Here is a 27,473-nt window from a genome sequence, read left to right as displayed (position 1 = left end):
TAGTCCATGGCATCTTGTGTACGTCATGCCGGCATACACTTGTAGACCTTTTCCTGTGAGAAGTGGGTTGAGACAGACTACTCAGTTGCCTTTGTCCCAGTTCTGATTTTGGGCAAATCTTTATCTCTCCAGAAAAGTATCCATGTCGTCTTTCTGTTAATCAAATTTTGGCAGCTTGGTTCAAAAGGCCACAACTCCATTATCATTCTTAAGTCCTTCATCTTTCTGTTGTGTGAGCTTGGCAATCTCAATTGGAGCTTCTATTTTTTCTATTTCCAGTCTCTCCTCTCCTTGCCTTTCTTTTTCTTCTTTCTCAATTTGTATTCTTATTCTCTCTATTTCTAATCTCTCCTTTCTTTTCTTTCAGTCTTTCTTCCTCTCTAGGTCTTGTTGCTGTGTAACAAACTCTCATAGATTGCTGTTTTTTAGCCCAAGTTGCACACCTCTCTCTAACCATTTATAAAAATCACTCAACATGGTTATATGGTGTGACTGTAATTTCTACACTATTTTTGCCATCACTACAGTTTATGCATATATAGGCCTACTTCTACTGTCCTTCACATCTATTTCTTCCACTGTTTACCTCTATAGTATTTTGACTGGCTTGCTAAATGACCAAATTCTTTACAGTAGGTGTCTCTGATTTAATGGTAATAAATGTATGTATAAAAATACGTTACACAGTTATCACAGTTGTATCCAGATCTTTAAATACATTATCCTACCAAAACTCATGGGACACACCTCTGATTGCAGGAAAATGAGTGTGACAATGAAATATGTAAATAGTTTGGCCTATAAAGGTGATCAGTGGTTCGCTCAAAAGTATACAGAAAGAGCTAACAGTTTCAGAGGGGAATGATAGGTGGATGTCATTTGGGGAAAATGTCTGTACATGCTATTGCACAACAATTAAACATTCCCAGGTCAGCAGTTGGCAACATGCTGAAGAATTGGAAGTCCACAGGTGACAATGAGCCCAAGAAATGACCATGTAGGCATAAAATACTGACTGACAAGAGCCAATGAGCCCTTGAGAAGGCTGGTTACCTCATCTTGCTGTCAAACCCTAGATAATCTGTGTTTGGAGATGCAAGCACACACAGGCAATCCTATAAGTGTTTTCAAGACACATCGAGAGCTGAATGCCATGAGTTTTCATGGAAGAGCTGCAGCCTACAAGCTGTTGATAGCAAAAACAAATGCACACTGTCGATTGGCATGGGGCAAGGCACACCGAACCTGGATCAATGGAAATCAGTTCTGTGGAACGAAGAGTCATGCTACACACTTTTCCAGTCTGGTAAACGTGTTTGGGTATGGAGGATGCCTGGAGAACGCTTATTACCTCAGTGTGTTATCCCAACAGTGAAGTTTGGAGGTGACAGTATCATGGTCTGGGGGTGCTTCTCATATGGTTTAGGTCCACTTTTCATGGTGCATGGATTCATGAATGCTGAGTCCTACATTGATGTTATGAACAATTCTGTGTGTCCTACATTTTGGCAGTTTTATGGTACTGACCCTTACACCTTCCAACATGATAATGCTCCATGTCACAAAGCAAGGATTGTGGATGCATGCTTTAAAGAGAATAACATTGGAAGATTGCAGTGGCCAGCACAGAGCCCTGACTTTAATCCAATAGAACATCTTTAGGATGAACAGGAGAACAGAATTAGAGCAAGGCGGCCCTCTTCAGTAGTGGAGCTTACTAGTGCTTTAAAGGAAGAGTGGAGCACTATATCACCAGCTTTCTACCAGGAATTAATAGACAGTCTTCCACAACATACTGAAGCAGTCATTAAAGCCAAAGACGGGCCAATACGCTATTAAGTTCTTGGAATAAAGACATGTTTTATTCATAACTACCTGTGTCCCATGACTTTTGGTAGGATAGTGTAATTGTCTCTTTTTCATCCTAGTTCACACAAATGGGTTGAGTTACTTTAGAACACCCTTTGACAAGACAAATTAGTCTCTTTTACCTCTGTTATTACAATACAAGCTGTGATACTAACCTAAGAAATCACCCACTATGGCTAATTCACATGCAATGTAACCTCACTTGGTCGCCAATATACATATATATTGCCCAACTGAGGCCTAGAACTTTCTATAAACTACAAGACATTATGATGTAACAATAGTCATTTAAAGCAATGATGGAAATTCAGAAGGTTCGAGTAATATGATATGAGTTCACAACAACTGAACTATGCAACAAATGATTCGTAAACAGTTACATAAGCAAACCTGCGATAAATTATCACTTCTATAAATACTAACTTTAACACTCATGCTTTATAACTATCTAAATCATAATGCTTGTATTAAATTTAAATGAAAGAGTCATATATATCTAATAAAGGTTAAGTTTCATATTTATTCTCACAGGAATCACATGGAGAAGCTTAGCTAAATTTTTAAAGGCTCTAATCGTAAAATTAGAAAGTCAGAAAAATTGTTCTAGGTAGAGGATATTGTTTGCTTTGTGCATATTATTACTCTGTATTCTTAGGTGCAGTATTTAATTAAAAAATAAATTATTTAGCATATTAGTACCATTAGTATGAAAACATAGGCAGAAGTTTCATCAAGAGTAAAGAAAAAACTTATTAGGTTAGAATGCCAATGGAAAAAACAAAAGATTCATGCAGCAGTTTGTGCATTACATTCAGCAGACACAGTAAGGAGAGAGTTAAAGAAAAAAGTTAATGCTTTTTGTATGTCTCCTTATCTTATTGCTCAGTTTATATTTTATTACATAAAATATTATGTAATATTAGAAAGCCACATAAATTACATTGGTTTTATGTGTACTAGTACAGCCATCTGATAATTTTTTGGTTTTTAAAAATGCATCTTCAAAATATACAAAAATTAACTTGTCTTTCCCTTCCACTTAAGAGAGCAAACAAGGCTTATGGTGAAGCTTAGCAAGTATGATGCACAAGCACAAATAAATTTCATAACATTGTAAGTACTAGAAGCCATTGTTTTTCAATATATCTTTTACTTATTTTTTTATGTTTTAAGAAAAATAACTCAAAATTTGGGATTTATGAGTACATAATAAAATATATATATACATTTTCTTCAGCACATACAAACTTTTTACACCTATGCCAATAAATTCCCACCATCCTGGGAAGATAGTTGACATCCAAAGAGCTACCAAGTTTACTGGATTGGCCCAGACTGTACAGAGCCATGCCATAAACATTTTCTCATACTTTTATTACTTTAAACAATTCTCATTTCAACCACTATACTGTAAACAAGCCAATAAATGCTCTCTCATTGTGTTCTTGGAGCCAGAATTACAATTATTTCTGTGGGAAAGTTCTGGTAATTGTGCTGCATGAGTTATTTGCTACTGAAGGGATCACGTAAACAGTCTAATGGCAGGAGCAGTGTTTCATTGCTTTATTTTCAGCAGGTTTCTTCTTCAGCTGCTAACAGTAAAATAAACATACGAAATAGATGTACTATGGAATTTCATGGTCAATACTGAAAAGAATAAAACAGTACTACTCAATATACTTCACATTTTTTAATCAATAAATTTTTATGGTGGTTACAAGGTCAGTCAAATTGATCAAAAATGTAAACAAAGGAAGTTGTAGTACTTATCATTATACTCCATTGGCAGAACATTTAACAAATGCAAAAAGATAGCACCTTGGCGACTACTATTTCTGTTGTATCCCATTTCGCCTGATTCCCACAGGCACCCTGGTATTGTACAAAAGGCTTCATCAACACTAGATATGGCAGATGTAGTGGGGTTGACATACTAGATATTCTTCTTACACTCATAAGTTCTTAGAATAAAAAAGAATAAGAAATGGGTTCTATTGGACAAACTGGAGAAGTTATCATTTTCTTATGCTGAAAATATGTTTCCAATAGATACTTACCCCCCATCACACAAAACGTTTTCCCGATCTTCATCTGCCTTCTACGCATTAAAAAATTTACTCTCACTTGACTCACTAGTGTATATATATATATATATACCCCTTGAGTTCAAGCTGCTCATTTAGCATGCACAGCACATGTGTTGTCCCTCCACCAACAGGAACATGACACTGACTTCTGGAGCAGCTGGCTCTCTCTGTATTACATTTTGTATACCTCACATTCAAGATTAGGCACCCCAAAAATAGAAAAACACCAGAAGTGGGGAGGAAGGGTAGTAAGTGTCTATTGGAAATCTATTTTCAGTGTAGCAAAATGATAACTTCTTCAGTTTTTTCCAAAATAACCTATGTTTTTTCTTTTTTATTCTCCTCTCACACAAAAGGTGGAATCACACATTGAAGAGGAGGAGGTACCGGCGTAGCATAGAAGTAAGAGACTCCCCTATGGAAAGCATCCACAGGGAATCAAACAGGTGTACTCAGTCATTGAATGAAAGCACACATGAGGGCGCCACACCATTTCTGGAACAGGTTTGCCCTTCACCCTAGTAGTGAGGTGTCATGAAACAGGCGACATCAAGGACCAAACAAGTAATGAAAGGCCTCAGAGGACATTGAAACAAGACTCTTCCCAACCACAACCAGACAGATGAGGTTCCATGTCTCATCCTTAGTATTATGAGGTGGAGAATGTGCTGAAAAATCAACTGAGTATATACAATGTAATGTGGCCAGGGCAAGCAGACCATGAATAATAGATACACACTAACCTCAACTGCAAGTAAACAGAGTGCCATACTCCAAGCAACCAGAATTACAATGAGAAAGTAAGCAAATGGCCATCACCGGACAAACATCTACATCAGTCATATACCAAACTGAATCCAGAATTATGGGGCAATGTGTGAATCTCAACTCAATCGGAAGAACAGGGATTCCTCCTGTAGCTGGTACTCTGAGCAGGAAAAGAACAACTACTCAACCACAAGAGTAGGGAACAAAACCATGTGCACCTGGAATTAGGAAAAGGATGTGGAACATCTGATCAACAGTAGGAACAATGTATCAATTTCCCACAACTTGCATTACGAGGTGAACAAAGTCCCCTGAGCTAAACCGTAGGAGCAAGGAAAATTCATCCTGCAACCAGAATTACTGAGATGGGGGTATCTACCAGTTTCAACTGGCATTATGAGGAGAATCCAGTAGTGGCTGGTCCAACTCCCCCCCACATCCAACCTAAGAGAAAGAAGGAGAAAGGGTTCCCAGCTTTACCCTCTTTTCAAGAGATTATAGAAAGAAATAATGTTAGTATATGTATGCTACACTTCCAAGGAAGCCTCTACAGTCCACCACCGAGCATCTAGGTATTGGAAAGTGGTAAGGACTCCCAAACACATACCAATTATGTAATGAAGACACAAGGAGATGCCCCTGGAAAACAAAAAATAACAGAAAAATTAAACTTACCCAAGGCAGAGTTGAACCAAGAGCATGGAGAATCACAACTGGAGGGAAATAATATCCACAAGAGAAGGATACAGCCATATAAAGCAAGTAATGAGACACGATCAAGAAAGTGATCTAGGAAGGAAAGGGAAGAGTAAACCAACTGAATAAGCTGGTGAATCCAAACAGTAATGGTGATGGGGGGAAAGGTCATGAGACATCAAAAAGCTCCATGAAAGAAGCAAACAAGAACATGAACCATGAAAGCAAGCTGTCTGAGTAGCATAGCATCACAGAGTCTGCACAAGAAACACACAGGAACAATTATGGGAAAGGCATTATGGGATCTTGGCATTGCCTTAACTCAACTGTAAGAACAGGGAATGCTGTAACCAGTATAATGGGCAAAATCAGAACTCACTCAAGCATAAATGCAGGGTAAAGACATTCTGCATCCAGAATTATGAGGAGGATAAACAGCATTTGCCCAACGTAGGAACACAGCATGGACATCCCATTGGTGGTATTACAAGGCAGATGAAGTCTCTCAAACCCAATTGTAGAAGCAGGAAAAACATTTTTCAACTGGAATTAACTAGAAGAGAGGCATCAACTGCACACAACTGTAGGAAGGGGCTGTTGTCATCCTGAACCCAGAATAACCAGTAGGATCCCACATAGGCTGGCCCCAAATAGTATTTGATCATTGTTTATTGAGTGTGATCCGCCCAGGCAGAAAACATCTGGGGGAAGCACCAGTAGAGAACCAGCTTCACCCTCTTTTCCTGTGTGGAGAAATGAGCATAATTATAGTAACACTCAGGAGAAAGCCTCCATTGTCCACCACTCCAGCAACTGCAAACTGAGAGTGGTAAAGACTCTCATTCTTTACTTGAAAAAAAAGGGGGATAAAAAGGCAGTGGAGAGTCTGCAGATATGTCACACAGGAGACAGTGCAATGAGTGACTGTGTTTCCCTATTTTGAAAAGCAGACCAAACCCAATTACAAAAACAAAGGGTCAGCTGGAATGGGCAGAAATCCCCTTCTGCTTTACTAATGAAGTCCTTGAGTGATATTATATAATTACTGTGTTTAGTGCAGGTTTGAGACGAAGTACATCTAACCATGCAACATCCGCTACAACGTGGGATCCATAAAGAAGATGCTAGGATAAGGAAAGTTGAAAATATAACATAGATGAAAGGAAGCAATAAGGCTTACCCCAGGCAAAGGCAAATGTACATGTGTAGAATTGCCAAGGGAGGAAGAAGATATCTACCAGGAGAAGTCACTGCCAGAACTAGCTCATAATGAGTGACAAAAGTATTGGGAGTACTTCACATTTCAGCCGAATGATCTCCTTCAAAGGACAACAAGGAGAAGCAGTTAAAGACATAGTAATGTGACAAATTTGATGTAAAGAGACATTTTGGAGACAGCAACCTTCCATGGAGAAGTCCGGATAAGCCAGCTGGATGAGTTGACTAACCTAACAAGTGAGAGTAACATGGTTACAGAACATTGGAAACTAATAGGTTCCAAGGAATAGGGAGTCAGTCAAAAGGAGGCAGAATGTACAACATAACACCTGAAGGAACAAACAGATAAGGAAGCCTATCTGGATCAGAATGAAAATACAGGTGGGAAATGGAAGGTAGGGAAATAGGTGTGAAAGCCAGAACACAGTCACTGACAACATAGGTCCCAGGGAGAAAGGACCGAGGTCAGAATAGAGGAACGGTAAGGGTGTGGGTAAAATTAATGGTATAAAAATCTGAACAATGACAACCAAAGTGAAACTTGAATGATTTCTCCTTCAGAAACAATGTCACGTTGAAAAGAAGAAAACACCAGCTGAAAGTAAGATTCTATCTCCCTGTGAACCAAAGCATGTACTTCCTCAGCAGATAAAGTTGTCCCAGTGTCCTGAGAAGTTGTGCTATGTGCAAATCAAATAAACTTCGTCAGAAACAGCAACAAAAACAAACCACAAACAAAAACTGTAGTCACACTCAGAAAATTTAAATACACATATAAACTGTGTCATGTCAATCGAGAAAGTAGGGGTTAAAGAGGAATAGCAGATGGAGCTAATTGCATTGGTGACATAATGAAAGGTAGAATGAAAGCATACACATTAAAAAAAATGTAATCAATATTTAACACTGAAATTAAGTGACAAACATCTCTGGCTCATATGGTGCTAAACAAAAAAGTGAGGTACATGAAATATAACACAGAGGAAGCCAGCTGTTCCAGAAGTGTGTCGTGCTCCTATTGGTGGAGGGTCATTGTATGTACTATGCATGCTAAATGAGCAGCTTGAATATATATGCTAGTGAGTCAAGTGAGAATAAATTTTTTAATGTATTAGAGGGCAGATGAAGATTGGGGAAACCTTTTGTGTGTGAAAAGGTATGTATTGTATTGGAAAAGTTATTAAGAACTTTTGTCAATCATTTATTGTATGTGAAAAACATAAGACTAGTCCACATTTGAAGAACACACTCTTACAAAGAATGTCAAGTTTAAATGTTCCATTTCATGTCAAAGCTATGGATTATTAAGATTAAAACGATAGTTGTACAAGTTTTCAAAAAAATGTATTAAAGAAATAAAGTTAACATTTAATAATACATAATAAATTTAAAATGGATATTTTGTGACCTTCACAGATGTTGTATCTAGGGGGGGGGGGGGGGGGAGAGCAGGTTCCCTTATTACATTTAGTTTATAGAATCAACACGAATGAGTCTACTATGGAGGGTCCCTTCTTTTTCTTACATGGCAGATATATAATGTTGCTAATGCAAAAGATATTAGCCTCAAGAAAAGTTAGTTATGTATTAGATTAGGACCATAAAGCAGAAATGATGCAATCAGCATTCAAAATAGCAAATGAGCACTTAACTAAAAATGCCAAAATTTTGTGAAACAGGCCAATAAAAAGCAAAAGTTAGTGATCTTTAGCTAAAATACAAAGTATTGTTACCTACTCCCATTGTTTAATAACAAAGCACTAAGAAATTACCTAAATTATGGAAAGGCCTATTTAGAGTAGTGAAACACACAAGTCCTTATGAATTTTGAAATACAAGAAATATAAGGTTAAACAGAAACGATACAGTCAATAGATTAAACAAAAGTTACAGAAACTGAGCTATATGAGTATGAAAAGTTACACAAAAAGTATGAATTTGTTAAAACAAGCCCTAAAGTAGAAAATGAAGATAAATGTAAAACAGTAATGATTAGGTAGCATTACAAGATAAATACATTAAATATGAGATGTTGAAGTAGCTGTTGACACAAAGGCCATAGTGATATATTCAAGCCAGGCTAACAAACAGAGAGTAATGTCAAGGAATGTAGTTGTAAAATATTTCATAGATGTAGGAGTTGAAGTAATTGATAATGAATATAAATGAAAAGTAAAAGTGGTGTTGTTTACTTTAGGAAGAAATAAACTGAATGTAAAGAGAGGAGACAGTATTGCACAATTAAAATGTGAAAAGACACTTTGCTCTCAAGATCATGCAACAAAAAATGTACTGATAAAGTTAACTTTTGAAAAAGTTTAGTTTGAGAGGAAAAACAAATAATTAACTATTAGTAGTTATTATGCTAAATGAACAGTATTTTATTTCAAATATCAAAATTGCTGTCTATGTATACGGAGGACAGTGTGGGATAGCAGCTATCATGAATTCTTGTGGAAATTCCATGAACAATTTATTAGCTATATTATGCATCATCCCACACCAGAAAGAACTGGGTTAATCCATTAACAAAAAACCCTAGTGTATGATAACAAACAATTCTTTATTAGATTGGTTAGCCATGAGTTAGAAATGTTAGCCAAATCCTTGTTTCAGCACTCAACCTGAACTAGCAGTGCTTTACACTATGAATCAACATTCAGTTCTATCATAAGTTATCTTTCTATGAATTAATAATATGTAAAGACTGAACTTAAGTAAAGTAATAATAAGTAAAAATAGTAAAGTTAATTTCTGAGGAAATCTTTTGTAGTATAGGTAAGATCTAGAAATGCTAACCAAGACCCTGAAAAAAATAAAGGACAGTATAGCAAATCTTAAAATGCCAGTTTTGTAAATATAATGTACCTAGTCAGTAAACTATTATTTTAATTATTATTATTGGTGTAAAGAAATAAATAAAATGAATGTTTTCTTCTGTGAAATCTGACTGCCTTCTATTTTTCTCATATAAACTTCATTGAGTTAACAAGCCATAAAATTAACAAATGCATATTCCTGGTTACTCACACATGTTAAAGTTTAATATAAGCCCAAGTTTACTTTTTAGTTTTGGATGGAAGCATACAGTATAGTCAACTTCACAGTAGAAAGAAACCTGTCAAATTGAAAGGGCTGTATTATAAAGTCACTGTATATAATTTTGTGAGAAAAGTATGCATACTTTACTGTATCATAAACTGCATTCCAGATAAAATGTTATTCTGATGCATTAAAAAATACCATATATTAAATATAGTCAATTATCAAAATAGCTGATTATTATTAATATTATAATTAATCTCTGACAGTACAGTGAAACATGTAGATACCTTAGTGAAAAATATAAAATTAGCACATTTCTAAATAGAACAGACTGACAAATGTCTAGATATAAGTGGCTACCTTTCTGCTCTGAGCAGGTGAATGTTGAGGAGATGGTGGCAGACTTTTAGACAGGGGTGCATGCTGTTCTGTTGGAGGAGCGAGATTATGAACAGATCCACTTCTAGGCAAAGTTGTCTTTGTCTGTGTCAGACTGGATAATAAATTCTGAAGCTTTCTTCTCCTAACCTGTTAGAGTAAATAAAATACTCTAATGTTTAATCATTATAAATAAAGACAATTTACTTTTAAAAAAGTAGAATTTTAATGTAACACAGTCTTTACTATAATAATACCTTTAATAAAATGTTTTGAAGCATGAATAATTAAAACAAATATAGAGGTTAATCTAAAAAAAAAGTAATTAAATGTTTTTTATATGTTCGGATATTTGGTGTAAAATTCTTATCGATGCTGTAAGTGTAACTACCAGTTTAGATTTTTTGGCTGCACCTTTTTTTTCACACTTAAGGCATTTTTGATTAGATATCATGACTTTTTGTTAATACACACCAACAAACTACAGCAAGTAAGAAAGTGACACTCGATATTAAACCACATTAGCTTTAGGATTGCAACCCTGTTATTCGGAACCTATACTTTACAGTACCAACCAGATTCTTTAAAATATACAGTAGTAGAAATGTTAGACTGATAGCTCATGAGACGTTTTGGATAGGCATGCACAAAATATTTTGTTAAATTTCAGCAGTTCTTGTTGAATAACTTTGCACACGTGGCTTATATTTACACCAAATGAGACTCCTAGTTGTAGATTGTAAAGAATGTACCAAATTTGAAAAACAATCCATAAAAGTGTGTTTTTCTATCAAATAAAGTTTCCATACTTTTGGTGCAATGAAAAAAAAGGAAGAAACTCAATCGAAATTAGAGATGTTATATCTCAGTTATTTCTTAATGGATTGCCTTGAAATATGGCATGACACATTACCGTGTGCCTTGGTTTTGCATATTTATATAAAATACAATTGTTAATACTTTAATAGGTCTGGCTTATCCATTTCTCCTTTTTTTTTGTTTGCTTTGTGGGACAGAGAAGGGGCAAGTAGATTTTCTAGGGTTTTGTCCCTTACATGAAGTTTTTCAAAAATTCCATATCCCTGTTTGTTTTTATGATACGAATAAGATATTATAGAACAAATAAATACAATAATATACTACTACACATAGCATCAAACCATAACATTCAGTCCTCATTTAGAAATATCCTGTAAAAAGACACAAACTAAGAATATCAGGGTGTGATTCTATATGTATTAGTAAATTAAGATGAGTTAAAAGCATTATGTGACAATGTTAGATTCTGTACACGCATACTAAACAAACTCTCAAAAAAAAAGTTTATAAATTGAAGCAACTTGTGTTAGACTTTTGTTTTACATGACATCTACAACTTCCTATAGTTTACTATTTGGCTTGGGTAGAGAATAATTAAGTTTGGTGTCAAAATTTCAAACTTTATTACTGACTCAGTGGATTACACTGACCATGTGACTACTCTGAAATCAAAATGATTTTCATTATCAAGATTAAAAATACTTTTCTTCATCTGAAAATTTATAAACTTCATAATCTGTAAAACCTCCTGAACATATATCAAAAGTTTTTTCTCAGAAAAACTATATATTTTATCTATATGAGATCAGTCAATAAGACCAACTTCATAACCACCATAAAGCTTTAAAGGTTAAAAACTGTGAAATAAAGTAAGTAGTACTGTTTTATCCTTTTAAGTATTGACCATGAAGTTCCAATATGCTTTTCTTGAGATTTTTTACTTCTAACTGTTTCATATCTATTTCCTATGTATAACTTAATGACTACAGTTGAAGGAGGAACCTGCAAAACATAAAGCAATGAATGAATCACCACTCCTGCCATTAAACTATTTATGTGTCACCATCAATAGCAGATGAGCTCATATAGTGTAATTACTAGAACTTTTCCAGAGTTTATCATTGGCTTGTTTATAGTGCAGTGGTTGTAATGAGATTTCTCTAAAGTAATAAAAGTGTGAGAAAATGTTTTTGATATGGATTTTTACAAAGACCAGGCCAATCCAGTAAACTTAGTAGATGTGAGACAGATTTATTATTCTATATTTATTTTAATATCAATGTTTGTTTAAATTTATATTCAGAAATGTACATAACGTATACTGTTAAATATGTATTGTGAAACTCCTGCCTATTCTATAAAGTTGTAGAAGATTCTCGAGTGTAAGAATCAACAATATACGTGTGTACGCAAATGCTAGTGTAGCTTTGTTTTGTTACGTAATCAGAATTTTCGAGAAACTCTCCACATGCCTATAAATATAATCAATGAGACACGCCAAAAAACAGTATCTACTATTGGATTGCTGTAATTGGTATGCTATAAACTCTGTAAGCTATAACTGTGATTGTTATAATGCTTATTAATCAGGACACTTCAGATATTTGACCAGGAACATTTATAAATTTTGAACATTACAAACCACTTAACTTCAGTGGATTCACATCAGACATTAGTACTTTTACGAAAACATTACCTCATGTAACCAGTAGAAAAAAATCGGTATGTGATCAGTGAGGAGCTAGCTAGCTCCCTAGTAAGTATCTACATTAACTCGAAATTAATTCACTCATTGTGAACCCTTGATAAGATATCAAGGAAGTTCCAGACTAGAAAAAAAGACTGTATTGCTTGCAAGTTTGTGGAACTTTTGTTTATAAATTATTGTTTGTAGTAGCTGTTTGTAATAACTGTTATTGTAAATTGTATTACTGTTTGTGTGTTAAAATATATTCATATTAAAAAAAAAGAAAACTGTGTGTATCAATATTGTTGGCAAATATCATAAATTGGATATATATATATATATATATATATATCGGCATTTATTTAACTACTAAATCCAAAGTACAATTTAACTCAGTTGTAGAGTATTTGAAATTGTGATACATAACAGATGTTAGTTAACCTTCAGGGGTGGTTGGAATTTAGCGGTATAATTGCACAAAATGTGTATGTGCTTATAAATATGAAATATGTTTTATTACTATTTACTCATAAATGTTCAATTTTTAGTTATTCTTCTTAAAACATAGAACAATAAGTAAAAATTGTATAGAAAAATTGTATAGAACGAACGATGTTATGATGTTGATTTGTACCTGCTGGTCATACTTGATTAAGCCTTGTTTACTCTCTGGAGGGGAGGGGAAGACAAGTTAATTTTTGTAGATTTCAAAGATGTATTTCAAAAAAACAAAATATTATTAAATGACTACGCTTGTATACATAAAACCATTGTGATTTATTTGGCTTTCTAACTTAGGTATATGTAGGTTAAAAAAAATCTAATTTCTGTTCAGAGCAACAAGTTAGTCAACAGAATTCAAAATTCCCATCAAATTAAAAGTTTCCCCTTCAAGCCAATTTCAAACAACTATCAGATTTATGTACTTTGTAATGTGCTCTTTCTATTGGTAATAAACATGTACTTAAGGTAGGCATGAGTAGACAAGAGGTCTCAAAAGAATGGAGTAGTGGGTGGGACTACCCTGGTAGATTTGCAAAATATATTGATATCTTAGCAAATCAAAAAGGTGGGAGGTCTTATTTTATATGCTAGCTTGTAAATTTCTGAAAATCGAGTCTCTAATTAAGTAACCATAATAAAATATAAAGTGTGCAATGAAACCAGAAAAAAGACATGCATTATGATATACAAAAACATATTTCACATTTTTTAAAACATTTTCTTTCAAATTAAGAAATTAAAACACACAATAATATTAACGTTTGAATTATAAACTACATCATGATGCCAATTTTATTGACATAAGATTATAATACAGTTGTTTAATTAAATTTTGAAAATAGCTTTTTAAAATGTGGTGACATACACATTTTGATTTGTCCACATGGAGAAGGTTAACCAAATGACTATGAAGTTTAAAAGTTAGCTTAAACCCTGAGTATTGCATTATTTAAATGGAAAAAATAATGGAGTTTGGAATAGTTCATACTTTATAACAGTCTAGGTAAAATTAAATGCATAAGTATTGTTAGATATACATAACTATTTTAATTTAAGTATAGTGCAAGTATTAAAACTAATTATGTTTAGAAGCATTAGTTTATCACAGGTTTGTTTACATAACCGTGTACGAATCATATGTTGTATAGTTCCATCGTTGTGATTTGGCATTTGTATTAATGCATCATGTTACTAGAACATTCTAAGTTTTTCTCATTGTTTTGATTGAGTATTGTTACATCATAATATCCCATAGTGCATAGCAAGTTCTAGGACTCAGTTGAGCTATTTATAGATACGCTCCAAAATGTAGTTGAAAGAAGTTAAGTGAAAGAAAACAAATTTAGTGAGAGATACAGTCAAGCTGATTTAGACTGTGTTTGTAAATTTAGCCATAAAAAGCTTACAGTGGCACTTTTTTTTAAAAAGTGAAATTATTTCAGATTGTATTGTAACAACAGAGTAGAGAATAATATTTTTTCTTGTCAATTGTGTTCTAAGGTAACTGAACCAGCCTGTGTGGTCTTTGATAAAAAGAGACAATTACTTAAAGTTCTAGATACAACTGTGGTGATTAACTGTGTAGTGAATATCTCTATATATATACATTTGACTTGTTTTAATATGTTATTTTAAAAGAAGTGCATTGTGTGCTCTTTGTTTATTGTTGAAATTTATTGCAAACAAGTCACAGACACCTACAGTAAAGTATTCAGCCCACATATACAATAAAAATCTGGCATTTGGTGAGCCAGCCAGGATTATACAGTAGAAGAAGTAGAAATAAGCCTATATATACACAACTGTTGTGGTGATGAAAATATTGTAGACATCAAAACCACACTATATAACAATGTTGACTGACTTTGGTAAGCAGACAGACGTGAGTGACTTTGACTCAAAGACGGTGATCTATGAGAGTTTGTTAAACAACAACAGAAGCTACAGAAAGAGAGAGAAGAAAGGGAAAAATGGCAGAAAGAAGAAAGGAAAAGATGGCAGAAAGAAGAAAGGAGAGACTGGAAATAGAGATAATAAGAGCACAAGGAGAGAAAGCAGAAAGGAAAAAAAGGCAGAAAGAAGAAAGGAAAAAAAGGCAGAATGAAGAAAGGAGAAACTGGAAATAGAGATAATAAGAGCACAAAGATAGAAAGAAGAAAGGGGAGACTCGAAAATGAGAGAATAAGAGCAAAAGATAGAAAGAAGAAAAGGGGCCTGGAAATAGAGGCAGAGTGAATAAGAACACAAACTGAAAAAGAAGAGAGGAGAGACTGGCAGATCACAATCACATGCTCTACTGATATGTCACTGTTCCTAAAAGAGAGCACCAAAACCTGTGGATGAGATGATCAAGCTGGCAGAACAGTATATGGAAGCCCATGGAGGGAGTATAACTGGCAAGTTCAAAAATATCCCGTTAAAGTTGAAACCAGTGGTGGCTGACCAGAAATAGGAGCCCACCAAAGGTGACAGGAGGTTACCAGACAAATGGGAAAAGATATGCTATATTTGATATAAAAGTCCACCACCAAAAGCAGCAGCAGAAATTTCAACATAAAGCAGCTGGATCTTCCCACAAAATGGTTTGGAGAAATCTAGATGCCTTTTTTCATGACATCCACATTTTTCCATGGATGTCCAAATCAACTCTACAGCCACTATGAATTGATTTCATTAGACGTATGGAAAATACACAGATGTCTACATAACTTTCTGTGACATTCATCATTGAAGTTCTTGTCAGGAGAAATCCATCAATGATACCATCAGTTAACTACCCATTGTCTAATAAGGAATGCATATCTGCCATAATGATGGCAATGTTCTTCACTGTCACAGCTTTAAAATTTGGATATCCAGTTTGGAGTTTCCAAGGAACTGTCTCTTCTCTGAATGTTTTTGACATACTAATAAGAACAGGGTCTTCAAAACAATGTATTTCCTGTCCTCTCATTCCTTTTAACAAAGCTGTTCCTAGTGCTTCATCCTGCTTTTCTAATGGGTCTGGAGCAACTGTTTTTCTATGTGACATTCTGAGGTGGCCTCTTTCTTCCTAACTTAAACTTCAGTTTTTCAAACTGTACACCCTTATTTCTTTCCCATTACACACCAACTGACAATCTTGTGGCAATAATATGGTAGCATGTCCAGGTGCTGTTACATGAACATCTTTCATAAAGAAAAAGATTAATAACATATTGTTACCTCTGAGCCTTTTAATAATAAAAGTATCCATTTGTGCATTAAGAAATATGCAATTTTGTTTTAGAAGCATCTCTGCTAACCCCTAGAATGTTTTAAACCTGTGATCTTTTATCTCTGGTTCTTCCTCCTGGCAGTTCAGTTTCCATTTGCTTTCTTGCAAAGTTGAAATAATGTCCTCTGGTCCAATATAGTCTTGGAAAAAGTCAGTCTTTGCAGGGGTCATTTCCATAATGGAATGCTCAATTCTTTGGTGGTAGTTTCCAATTTCACAGTATCCCCTTTAAACGTCCCTGTAATAAAACGTTTGCAGCATATAAAAAGCATAAACAATTGAATCAATGTTATTGCCAGAAGAAACAAAATCAAGACAACTTGTTAGATTCACCACAAGAAGGAGGTGCTATCATCATGATTAAAAAGTGCATGATTAATGGCCAGCTCAAGTTAGCAAATGAGTCAACAGTGCTTGTGGTGATTGGAGCATGTGAAGAACATCAAGAGGTGCCAACAAAGCACAACATGCCACTAGGTGAGGGCTATGTCAGGGACAGAAAATGAAAGTCCTACAAGACACTTGGTGCAGCAGTGAAAACCAGTTTGGTATCTGAGGACCAGATGACAGGCAAGGTATATCTGTGTGTGCTAATTGATGCGATAGTGACAAAAGTTTCCCATAGCAAAAATAAAGGTGAACACTCCATACTATATGTGAAAGCTTGAGGCTATGTGCACGAAGGCACCCATCTATGACTTGGTGATTGACAATATACCTGGCAGTAGAAGTTTGGAGCAACCAGACAGAAAGGAGACTGATTTTGCTTCTGCAGTTACCACAAGAGCTCAAGAAAAGAAAAACATGCAAGACACTGAGCCCCTACAAGTCTCGAAGAGTGACATCCCCAACATAGGTCTATGGGAACTATAGTAGGAAGCCCAGAAGAAAGACCCTTCAAGGGGACTTACAGAATAGACGATCAGAAGGGAGTGCTGTACCAGATTTATCAAGGCAGTACTACTGGGGAAGTTAAACAGATTACAGTACTAACAGAATAACAGAATCAAGGGATGAAGTTGGCTCAGGAGTCGATAGTGGGATATCATCTGGATGATAACGCTTAAAGATGATGCTATTTTTTTTAGTCAACTCAGCACATGATGAGAAAGATATTGCACACAATCAAATGGGAAGACCACCTGAAGAAACTTAGAGAGCTGTTCAGATGAGTGAGAGCAGCATGTCTGACTATCAGATCATCAAAGTGTACATCAGATATTCTGTGTGGAACTGACCTTGTTCTTAAATAGACATTTATTTTTCAGTCTTTTTTTTAATTATACTTAGTAAATACATCAATCATATGTTGGCAAAAATACAAAAATATGTTTCCCTCCTTTCAGTGAATACTTGACAAGAAAGTTTTTCTTCATATTCGAGCAGTTAACAAATTAAAAATTGATTTATGACTGTTGCTTCCAGCATGCAAAAGAAACCTCTCTGAATAGATATATTGCAACACATCAAATCTTGCAATAATTCAAACCAATATTAATAAACTTGTTTCCTACAACAAAAATTAGACCACAACATTTACTGAAATAAATTAGCTGTAAGACACATTTTTGTGTAAATGTATGTTTTTATTTCTGTTTGACGTGGAAATGTGAATAATTTCCTTAGTGAATGAATTCCACAAATGACACATCTAGACGTTCAGCAGGAGAAGCTAAAGGATCCAGATCTAATTGAGGCATTACTTATCATGCAGCAAGATGATACATGCTCATCACAGATTGAAGAACACATAAGAATACATATAATGTGTGGCATTTGTAAAAGCAATTAATTATGAGTGTAAGATGATGTTGTATACCACTTTTATAAACCATACAACAGTGGTTCCCAAAGTGTGATGCAAGCAGTGATCCACAGAACTTTAAGGTTGTAGATACCCTAGTTTTTGCATGATCTTAGGACTAAGACCATGTGTGTGTTTCTTTCATTTGTGCCAACTTATGTTTTTTATGGTCACATTTTCATAAAAGGTTTTGAGAGTTGGTAAAAACACTGTTCTACATGTACTTTCAAGAGGGAAAGTTCGCAGTGCTAAAGAAAACTCTATTTACAGAGAGTTTTAGATTCTCCTTTGTAGAGAGTCACTCTGAATATAGCTGGACCTTTCTTGAAAACTATTAAACAGTTGAAATATTTGTTGAACATTACTTTGATTCTTGGTAAAGTTGGAAATTCACCAGCTGAGTAGACCATGCATCAATGAAATGGGTCATGAAAGGGAGAAGGATATGTTGGCTAACAACTTGTGTAATGCAACCAGTGTGTGCTGGTTGTTACTGAAATACTTTGCCAAGTATGCTAAATATTATCCATTGGTTATTGCAGTCCACTGCTGATGTGTTGATTGAACAACAGATAACACCATTCAGAGCAACTGGATAAATCCACAAAGATAAAGGATCCAAGTAAACTACAAGCTGTTCATAGATTGTGCTGGATGTTAGGTGTGGTGAAAATATAAAGTTTTCCACATCACTTATATCCTGACGTTTGGCAGAACAGGTTATTTAGACCATCAGATGCTTGTGAAGGTTGTGCAGCCCAACCAAGCCAATTCTGATGAACACCTATTATACCTGATGATGGATACAGAGTAAAGATCAGTAATATCACAGTGCCCGCAAGGATACATGGACAAGATATGCATTTGGTGATGCTTAAATTTGTGCAACAACATTTGGGTAAAACCACTGTACATCAAAAGATATATTATGACAAAATAATGAAAAATCAAGCCTACAGAATGGCTATATTACAACTAAAAAACAGAATATGGGCTGTAGTGGTCTTTATCATGTTCTCATTCAGCTTAATCTATCACACTATGAGCTACAGTGATCACAAGACATGTGAAAGTGTGTTATGTGTATAGAAGCATACAATGTATAATTACCGAACAGCCTCGTATTGACCTAAAAATTTGAGATTAATGAGGTCTGTGGATCAGAAAACAGTAAGAGTACTGCAAACTATGTTGTATATTCTTGACTCAACTGCTGCAACCTACACATCTGTCTCTGGTGAGTTAAGTGAATAAACCCTTTCAGTCAATGGAGGAAGATTATAAATAAGCATGCACATTTTCTAGTTTCTTCTTATTTATTTGCTAAAGATTTTCAAACTTTCTAAAATAAAGTTATAATTATCAAAATCTTTGTTATGAAGTAAAGTGATGTTATTCTATTTTTTGTTGTTTGACTTTAAATTAAGGCATTTTGTAGAATATCCAAAATACTGGGTTTTTACTATAACTATGTATGCATTTGCTTCATAAATAAAATGAGATACAGTTATTCAAATCCCTTCATTTAATGATGAAGTACAACACTAATATATAAGGTTTTAATAAGGTAAAATTTTATATTTTAACATCATACTTTTTACGTAAATACTTCCACATTTAAATGAAATTAAAATACGATTTCCTTGGTTGGCTGCAATGCACTTCAGTAACTGCATAGTTATAGATACAATATTTAAGCCTCCAGCACTGCTGTAAATGCACTCATAAACAGGTAAAACAATACTAATTGTCTAATATAATAAAATATAAGTTATCCTTTGTAGAATAATAAAGAATAACCTGCAGTTAACATGATCTTTATGACAAATTTTAGGCCTGTTGGAATAACATGCCCGGAAAAGTGTAAACAATATTCTTACAGCAATTGAATGAAAAGGGAATACATCTTTCATTGTTTCTAAATGTTCAACAACACATAAGCTTAATGTATAGCTTTAGAGATGTTGAAAATCCTTCTTAAGTTTGACATCATAGTGAAAAGACTTGGAATATGCAAAACTTTGGGAGATAAATGCAATAAACTAAAATCACTGTGAAGAACACAAAATTAACTTATCCATTCCAAACTCTAATATAATTTTGCTGTATTTTAAGAGGTATTATGCTATCATATTAAGCCAGATGAGGAGCAGTTGCCCAAAATGTTGCTGGATAAAATAATAAGTGTTTCTATTTCAATGTTGTATTTAAATAATGATTTTATTATGTTTTAATAACTGTAGGGATTTCTGGTATCCAACATACCACTGTGCATATGCTTTGTGTTTGAGTGTAAGGCAGCAGCAACTGCATGTGACACATTACTTCAAAAATTTGCATTTTCAAATGTAACACCTACTTTTTTACATATTGTGTCAAAATAGTCATTTTCATATGTATTGGTTTAAACAACAAAAACTGATATACACAAATTAAGAGTAATATGATAAAAAAAAATCTCCAGTTTTGTGATTTTTATTACAAATTTTAGGCTTACTGGTTTTTGTTCCTGGACATTATAATGTTTGTGGTCATGAAAAGTGCTTAAAGTCCTTCATTTTACTTCAAAAAATAGTGTAAGAACCCTATGAAATAACATGGGATTCACTGCTTTTCAAATTATCAAGTGATAATTTGTTATACAATGTTTATATGACATTGTGTAATAGTTGTTTGATTATGGTGCAATTATAGTGCACACAATTCCCAAGCCAATGGAAGCAGATGTAATGGACAATCCTAAAGCTAAATCATAATAATCCACTAACAAAGCTCTGGGAATATCAAAGATTCAGACACAATGTCAGTTATTTGATATCACCTTCAGCACCCCCCACATAGGATGAAACAGCATCACACAGAACTTTCGAAAGTGGGTATGATTTTAATCCCAGCCCATTTCATCCTACAGCAGACAATCCAGTTAAAACATCACAATCAAACCCAGAGAGTAAAATAGACCAAAGCTTGAGTCATTTGCCAGAAAGATGAAGACAGATCCAGGTCCAGAAAAATAGTCCATGCAGGTTCAAAAGCTTTGCAAAGTCTGTTCAGAGCTACTTGCAAAGGCCAGTTAATCATAAAATTTATAACCTTTATAAATAAAAATGTTTACAGTCATCTTTAACAGCCTACTTTTGGTAAAGAAGTAAGAGCAGTTTTGGGAGAGGTCATTCCCTTTGTCCTGATTTTCTTTATCATGTAAAAAGTATTTTCCTCACATACCTAAAAATATATAGAAAGCCAAAGTTTCCTGATTCAGTGCTGCTCTCTATACACAGACTTTTTGCTTTCCATTAGCTTAGAGACTCTTACCTAAAATCACATGTTTCCATGTGATATTGCTGTACTGTTGTGTGCCAGCACTAGGTTTTTAGGCATGGACGATGGGAAGAAATCTGCTGCTTGCTTTACTTATGATTGTCCATGAGTAGGTACAGTCTGGATTGGACCTTGTTTAAGGGAATAAGGACTACAAGAATACCTCTAGTGGTGTTGTGTAACACACCATCTTATAAGTGAGCACTATACCAGGCCTTGATGGCTGTACACTGTGCAGATTTAGGATAAGTAGACTGGCAGGCACCACTTTCCACTGAGCAGGTTCCTGTGAGGCATAAGAGGGCCCTATAAAGGGATAAGAAAAATAACTTACCCAGTTATAGCTGGAAAGAGGTGTGTAGAATGGTGACTGGAAGTAGCCTATAGCCAGATGAAGAAGAAACAACCAGATGGTAGAAATAGTAGTCCACATGCTAGCCTGAACAATCTCCTTCAACAAATGACAGAAGTGAGCAGCTAAAGAAAGCAAAAGGTGCAGAATGTGACGTGAGGACACCTGGAAGCATTGCTGAGCATCCAAGTACGGTGTCAGATTTTGTATGGGTCTGGATTCTTTACAGTAAGTGCCTGTGATTTGTTGGTGATATATTTCAAAAATAAACAGACAGCATACAAACCAAAATGGGAATACAAAAATAAGCATCTGAGGCATCCACCTTGTTCAACCAAAGTCTTGGAGTAAAAGACTACTGTAGGCTGAGAAAAGTTCCATGGTAAATCGAGGTAAGCCATGAAACAAATTGAGATGTGAAAGATCAATGATTGGTTGCCAATCCATGGTCTTCTTGGGTATGATAAACAGATGGGAATAAAATCCTGGAGAAAGATGAGAAACCCATTCAATAGTATCTTTGGCCAATAGTTCCAACACTGACTCTGATAGATGCTTGTGAGAAACTGGATATCTTGGAGGAAGGAAAGTAATAAGAACAGGAAACAAGGGAGGAGGAGTGGAAAAAAAAATGGTAAGGCCCTCTGACAGAACTTTAAGTACCCAAAGATTGGCTGCAAATGGATACCAAAGATTTTCAAACTGAGCTAAATGGGCCCCTACTGTCCCTGAAACTAAAGGATAGTCACTGCTAAGACTAACAGCACTGAAGTCTATGAACAATACAAATATGGATGGGAGCAGAGGAGTGAGAAGGTGGAACAGGGAGAGGAAAGAAAGTGGGAGGACAGAGGCAGAAATAGGTAAAGAAGGAGTTTGCAAGAGATGGGAAGTCAGTGAGGATAAGGAAGAATGTTGATGTGCTGCCTCAACATGATTCCAGAAAGTCAGGAACTAATCAAAAGCTCCTTGGCAGAGGAAAGAAGTCAGATGAAGGTCTCTGAGATAAGAGGAATGCAAATGCATCTGAGCAAGAAGGGGTCCTTCCCCCAAGAAGTCCCAGCAACAGAGCAACTATGAAGTGACAAGGCTGAGGAAAATAAATGCACCAAAGTAGAGAAGATAAGTTAATGAGTATCTGTTAAAAAACCCTCTGGGAAAGATGGATTGCATTAGGAATAAGGTGAATGAAGGAAAAATAGCATAAAAGGGTAGTGAGTGAAAGATGAGGGCAGGATAATTGAACCTGAGAAAGTTGAACAGAAGATAGAGGATCTGATCCCCATGTCTGAAGAATAGACTCCAGAGATTGTGAGTCAAAGAAAGGGAATACAACTTGACGTTAAGCTCAGGCATATGTGGCAACAAGTCAAGGACGACAAGGAATGCATGCACCAGAGCAAAGTTGAGACAAAACATAAAAGTCAGAAGCAGGATATAAATTAGAAAATGATGGAGAAGAATCATAAGAGTCAGGAGAGAGAGAGAGAGAGAAAAGGAAATATTCCTGAAAAACCATGTACTGAACTTATGAAAAGATCCTAGGTAGATCCACAATAGCATGGATAGAAGATTCGGCAAAGGTAAGTAGGCAAAAACTGTCTAAATCCCTAATGTCCTGATTGGGATACATAGGAGGACGTATACCAGTTTCAGAAGAACATCCAGGCCACATGAGAGACTCCATTTGCAAACTAGCTGTCACTTTCTCAACAGACAAAGAGGAAGTTACCTTCACTTATGAATTAATGTGGAAATAAAAGGCTACAAATTCTGCAGATGCAGAAATGTTAGAAAATGAAAATTCATATTTAATATTTCCACAACAGTTGATATTATTGTAGATACTTCCATTAAAAAAATGCCTATATCTCAAAAGTTCCCAAGTGAAAAAACAACAACATGTCTTTACATATAAGTGCCAAAGCGAGAAGTGATGATTGAACAATCAGTATGGAGGGAGTTAGCTGTGCTAGGAGTGTGTGTCACACTCCTGTTGATGGAGGGTTGTAGCATGCTTATTTGTATGCAACAGAGCTGTAATATCATGTGGAAACACATGATTTTATGTGGGAGTCTCAAGGCTAGTGGTGAGCAAAAAGGTTTCCATATAGTGGGCAGCACTGAATCAGGGAAGCTACATGGAGGTTACATATTGTATTGGAAGTGAAAGATATGTTTTCTTTATGTTATCAAAACATATATGAAATAAACAGTAGTACTAAAATATAATTTGTATGGGGTTTAAAATATTTATCGTTTATGTAATTGCAAGAATAAAATATAACATATAAATACTGATATATCCTGTATGAATTCTAGTCTTATTAAAAAAAAAAGCAATAGAAGAATTTTGAGTTTATGTTTAAAAGGCAGCTAGTGTGCTAGTTATGACAGTTATGGAGCTTAGTTTGTTGAACATTTGGACAACTAAGTGTTATATACAGATGTGAAAAAATGAAACTCCAAATTGCACAGAGCACCTCATACAAGACATTTTGTTGTAAACAAGATCCTTAAAAAGGATCTTAATTAACAGCAAATTTCCCAGGTAGTACAAAAAGATAGAACAGTTAATAAAGACAAGATTTTTAATTGCTTCTAAAATTATAAAAATATGAGTAACATGTCCAATATATTCAAATGATCTGCAACAAATAAAATACACAACTACTGAACCTGAATGTTGTTTCAACAATTACAAACAGTGTTCATCTTAAATTTATCCTCTGCTCAAATTTGCATGAAAAGCAAGCTTGTCAAACACAAAATAATAACTTATTTTCCTTAATAATAATTGTTATGACAGACTGTTCTAATAATAAAGGCACTGTATACTTAAAGTACATGGTAAGGTGTCAGTTTTTGTATGGGTCGGGCATGCAAGCTTGTCAAACACAAAATAATAACTTATTTCCTTAACAGGAAAGGTAGGACAGACTGTTCTATAAATAAAGGCACTGTACACTTGAAGTACATGGTAATTTCAGACTAATAACAAAGCATTTATTTATAGCTGGTGTTGAAAAGCCAGATTCTGTGTTGACAGCATAAATGTGAATTTTGATGTACATAGGGGTATAACAATTAAATGTGTGGTATTCCTGATAAAACATTTTCCTGAAGAGCAGTCAATTACGCTCACTAACTGGATGTTCGTATAATACAGGAGTATAATGATCTTTCCAATCTAAAAATGTGATCATATAAAAAAAAGACTCAGCACTGATGGTTTCACAAATTCCAAAATGTTTATTTTCACACACACACACAAACTCAATCACAATAACACAATAAATCACAAAAACAAGGAAGTGCAAGTGTTCAATGGTGTACATTGAACTGATAAGAGTAATGTGACATCTTTATTTACAAACTATTATCTGCTTAGTGTGTCCATCCTGTAACTTAAACTAAACCCTAAACATGACGTTGAAGGTTAAAATTAGTCAAAAATAATGTTTAAACAAACTCCAAAATAAAATTTAAACTACAGTTCAATGCTAGTCAAACTGCAAATTAAAACCTAAACAAAATACTGCAAAATACTTACTTTAGGTAAACAATGCCCTTCTATAAATAAAAGTTAAAAGTAAAGCTGAAAAACAAAATATGAAAAACTAGTCAACTCACTCAGGTTAAGTGACATAAATTATGAAAGTTAATACTGGATCTTACTATATTACACCACTGGAACTGCTACAACAACTCTTGAACCTGTGCAAATCCCTATCTTAAAGGTGTGCAAACCTGGCTTTAAATAGAAAAACAATACCAAACTTGCAAAAAAAATGCTATATTCCTTTCAAAAAAGTCAGCTAACTGCTAATTAACAAATCCAATTTGTGCATGTTTTTCCAAACCAGAAACGTTAATGTGTTACTGGAATGAATTTCAGTATTCCAACTAAGAATTGCAAAAAACAATAGTAAAAACATTTATATCTTGATAAAAAGGATAGCAGACACATAGTACCATCAAGTACTATAAATATAAGAATGATGTTTACATGATAATTCAATTGACGTCAATACAGCTGTGCAGAAAGATCCAGACAGGCTATTGCAGTATGGGGGAAAAACTTATATAACTGAAATTTATAAGAAACTTCATCACTTGGTCCACAAGTTTTTGCACAACTGATAAAAGTGAGCCTTAGAAAAATAAGCAAAATATACAAGAGTGTTTAATTCAATATAAAGTCTTAGGAACTTGCTGGGTTGATCATGGAAATAGAGCATTAGTATCCAAGTAAAAATGTGGGAAGTTCGTAACCCACAGAATTCAAGTTACTCAGAGTGAAAGCCGACCACATGCAATATTAGCATTAGTTATAAAATTAGTAAGTAAACATTAGAAATTCACTTCTTTCTTTAAAACTGGTTATAATTATGAAAGTTCTGAGTGATGTTTTAAACAAATTACAAAGCTTAATCCTATGTTTGCAGTAAGATAATATTTTATCAAACCTTGCTTAGTCAGTATCTTATCATTTCAAAAGGTATTAAATAAACTCTAAAGTAAATGAAAAAGTGTAACCTTGTTTTGCAAATATGGCATATCACAGAGAAACACCATCTTCGGCTGTTCTGAAATCTATAATAAAGTCACTAGTGCCATCACAGAATTTTTACTTCATGTACTATGTATATTTCATGAGCTTTTTCTGACATGTTATTAAACTAATGTAAAAAAAAATTAAATGTTTAAAATTCTAGGATCAAAAATTAAAATTATGTAAGACTGACTACAAAGCTAAACTAAAATAAGACGTTTTCAGTGTAATACTAAACTACGAATCATCTCTCTGGACTGTCAAGTGGAAACAATCCCCTAAAATATGTTATTTGTAGTTTTACTGAATATCAGTTTCTGTTAAGCTTCCTATCTTTCTTGTAGCAAAGGTTGAACATGAAACCATGCTGCAACCCAAGCATTTTAACACCAATTAAAATAATTCTTAATAATGTCATTATATAACTTACCAATAAAAATCTTCATACATCAATTTTGTATCATTGAATAAACTTCACACACACACATAATTATTTAAATGACAACTATATATTAATTACACAACTTATGTTGATTGTTGTTATAATTTAATGCAGCAGCTATGATTTTTTCAAGTACCACACATTTTGAAATAAGCTTAATTTAACTGCAAGCATTATGATCCACAACTGTACAAACAAATACACAAAACCAAAAATTACCTTAGGTGAACCTGAATCTTCATCTGTGGATGACATAACATGTTTGTCAAAAGTATTTGTCACTTCCTGTTTTTGTAGATTGATTTGATCAGCTTGTTTTTTCACTGAAAATAAAGCAAAAGTCTCAATCCAAAAAAATAAAAAAATATCAGAAATTTATTATCTGTGATAAAATATCTGTTTATGACTACAGCCAAAAATTAAACTTATTTTTACCTGTGTAATTTTTCTTAAGACATTATACAGCTGAATTTTGATGCTGTTATTGGTTCATGTAACAGAGGGCAGAAATAATCTATACTTATTATTCTGCTTGTTTGTATGTTCGACCGTTACGCTTTCTGACTGAGAACCTGCTGCATAAGCATGCGTAGTTAGAACGTTTCCCCAAGAATAACTGCGCATGCTCATTGTTCACTCGACGATAAACAGTCTCCCCCCCCCAGCAGCAGA

General features: G+C 34.4%; 1 protein-coding gene across 1 annotated transcript in view; it reads right to left on the bottom strand.

Moving 5' to 3' along the window:
* LOC106468685 (PDZ domain-containing protein 8-like) overlaps nucleotides 1-27,473 on the bottom strand; it is a 118,757-nt gene that overhangs the window by 9,772 nt on the left and 81,512 nt on the right. Inside the window, exons 10-11 of the mRNA XM_022397050.1 lie at nucleotides 27,021-27,124; nucleotides 10,044-10,211 (exon numbers count right to left, since the gene is read on the bottom strand). Of these exons, the coding sequence (XP_022252758.1) occupies nucleotides 10,044-10,211; nucleotides 27,021-27,124 (272 nt within the window). The remainder of the gene's footprint in view (nucleotides 1-10,043; nucleotides 10,212-27,020; nucleotides 27,125-27,473) is intronic.

Source organism: Limulus polyphemus, unplaced genomic scaffold, assembly GCF_000517525.1.
Source record: "Limulus polyphemus unplaced genomic scaffold, Limulus_polyphemus-2.1.2 Scaffold3112, whole genome shotgun sequence".
NCBI classification, from domain to species: domain Eukaryota; kingdom Metazoa; phylum Arthropoda; class Merostomata; order Xiphosura; family Limulidae; genus Limulus; species Limulus polyphemus.
Note: the sequence above shows the minus strand (reverse complement) of the source record. Positions and strands in the feature narration are given on the sequence as shown.